This window comes from Mizuhopecten yessoensis, unplaced genomic scaffold (assembly GCF_002113885.1).
Source record: "Mizuhopecten yessoensis strain PY_sf001 unplaced genomic scaffold, ASM211388v2 scaffold8705, whole genome shotgun sequence".
NCBI classification, from domain to species: Eukaryota; Metazoa; Mollusca; class Bivalvia; order Pectinida; family Pectinidae; genus Mizuhopecten; species Mizuhopecten yessoensis.
Window position 1 is genome coordinate 27,442 of NW_018407680.1, and position 2,313 is coordinate 29,754.

At 40.0% G+C, this 2,313-nt stretch overlaps 1 protein-coding gene across 1 annotated transcript in view; it reads right to left on the reverse strand.

Annotated features, from left to right (window-relative positions):
* Positions 1-979: 979 nt before the first annotated feature.
* The window catches only part of LOC110456353, a 52,374-nt gene continuing 51,040 nt past the window's right edge, over positions 980-2,313 (reverse strand). The window contains exon 7 of the mRNA XM_021507035.1: positions 980-1,216. Within this exon, the coding sequence (XP_021362710.1) occupies positions 980-1,216 (237 nt within the window). The remainder of the gene's footprint in view (positions 1,217-2,313) is intronic.

A 2,313-nucleotide genomic window follows, 5' to 3' on the forward strand; every position in this document is an offset into this window, starting at 1 on the left:
TGCTTTGAAGTAAGGGTAACATGGCTACATCACTATTTGATGTCCAGATATGCTTTGAAGTAAGAGTAACATGGCTACATCACTATTTGAAGTAAGAGTAACATGGCTATATCACTATTTGAAGTAAGAGTTACATGGCTATATCACTATTTGAAGTAAGTGTTATATGGCTACATCACTATTTGATGTCCAGAGATGCTTTGCAGTAAGAGTAACATGGCTACATCACTATTTGATGTCCAGAGATGCTTTGAAGTAAGGGTCACATGGCTACATCACTATTTGATTTCCAGAGGTGCTTTGAAGTAAGTGTAACATGGCTATATCACTATTTGAAGTAAGAGTAACATGTCTATATCAATATTTGAAGGAAGAGTAACATGGCTATATCACTATTTGAAGTAAGAGTTACATGGCTACATCACTATTTGATGTCCAGAGATGCTTTGAAGTAAGGTTCACACGGCTATATCATTATTTGAAGTAAGGGTAACATGGTTACATCACTGTTTGATGTCCAGAGATGCTTTGAAGTAAGGGTTACATGGCTACATCACTATTTGATGTCCAGAGATGCTTTGAAGTAAGAGTTACATGGCTATATCACTATTTGAAATAAGGGTGACATGGATATATCACGATTTGATGTCCAGAGATGCTTTGAAGTAAGAGTTACATAGCTATATCATTATTTGATGTCCAGAGATGTTGGCGTAAGAGTAACATGGCTATATCACTATTTGATGTCCAGAGATGCTTTGAAGTAAGAGGTACATAGCTTTATCACTATTTGATGTCCAGAGATGTTGACGTAAGGGTAACATGGCTATATCACTATTTGATGTCCAGAGATGCTTTGAAGTCAGAGTCACATGGCTACATCACTATTTGAAGTAAGGGTAACATGGCTTTATTATGACGTTCTATCTGCCGTTTTCCAGAGAATCATTTTTCAAGATGTTCAAAATCTCAGTCAGCATCAAGTACTTTCACTGACAATCGTCCACAGGACACCAGTCCCATCTGATCTTAGGATCGGTGGTGTAGCACCAGGGCCGAGGTTCATTCTTATTTTTGCATCTGGCTCCAAGATCAGTCCGGCCTTTGAGGATAACGTGATGATGAGGAATCTGGGCGTCCCAGCGCTGACAAGGTATGCCTCCGACTGTACAATTGACTCGTCCCCGATAAAGATACCCATCGAAACAGTCATCGTCTGTCGAAAAGTCAAAATATGTAACATAAATTAGATAAAATCATGACTTGATCTCCCCCTATGACCTATATATGCCTACCATGATTAAAGTCTCTGATCGTTGGTGCCCTACATGGTTTCCTGTATTTGACGTAAGACATGCTGCCACGTATGGTAGAGAACACGTGCACACTCACTGTTAACGTCACGTATGTTACAGAACACGTGAACACTCATTATTACCCAATAGTCTATATAAATTATAATTAGTCATTTTTGACTGTTTCTGGACTTTTGTCCAATTTCGGCTGTAGGGGTGAAACAGTCAAAACTGTTTTCCCCGTCAGAGCGAACTATTACCCGGCGCGAATTCGATGCGCAGAAATCCCACCTCGAGAGTCCCGTTCAAGCGTTTCGGTGACCGCAACTCAGTGTTGAAGCAATGGCAAAATTGCATGCAGCATTGATACTAATATTTATTTGGTAATTAAACAATTGTTTCATGGTTAATTTGGGAACAGTCAAAACAATCATCCCTCGGGTGGGGAAAACCCTGTGGAACTGTTTGCCCTTGGCCTAGCCGCCTCGGGCAAACAGTTCCCCAGGGTTTCCCCCTACCTCGGGATGATAGTTTTGACTGTTCCCCAAATAGCCATGAAACAATTGCATTCTGTTTACGCCACATATGGTACAGAACACGTGATCACTCACTGTTAACGTCACGTATAGTCCAAAAACGTGTAAACTTATTGGTAACGCCCAATATGATACAGAAAACGTATATACTCACTGTTGACGTCACTTATGGTACAACACACAGTATATACTCACTGTTTACGCCACATATGGTACAGGACACGTACATTCTCACTGTTAACGCAACGTATGGTACAAAACATACTATATACTCACTGTTTACGCCACATATTGTACAGAACACGTACATTCTCACTGTTTACACAACGTATGGTACAAAACACAGTATATACTCACTGTTTACGCCACATATTGTACAGAACACGTACATTCTCACTGTTAACGCAACGTATGGTATAAAACACACTATATACTCACTGTTTACGCCACATATTGTACAGAACACGTACATTCTCACTGTT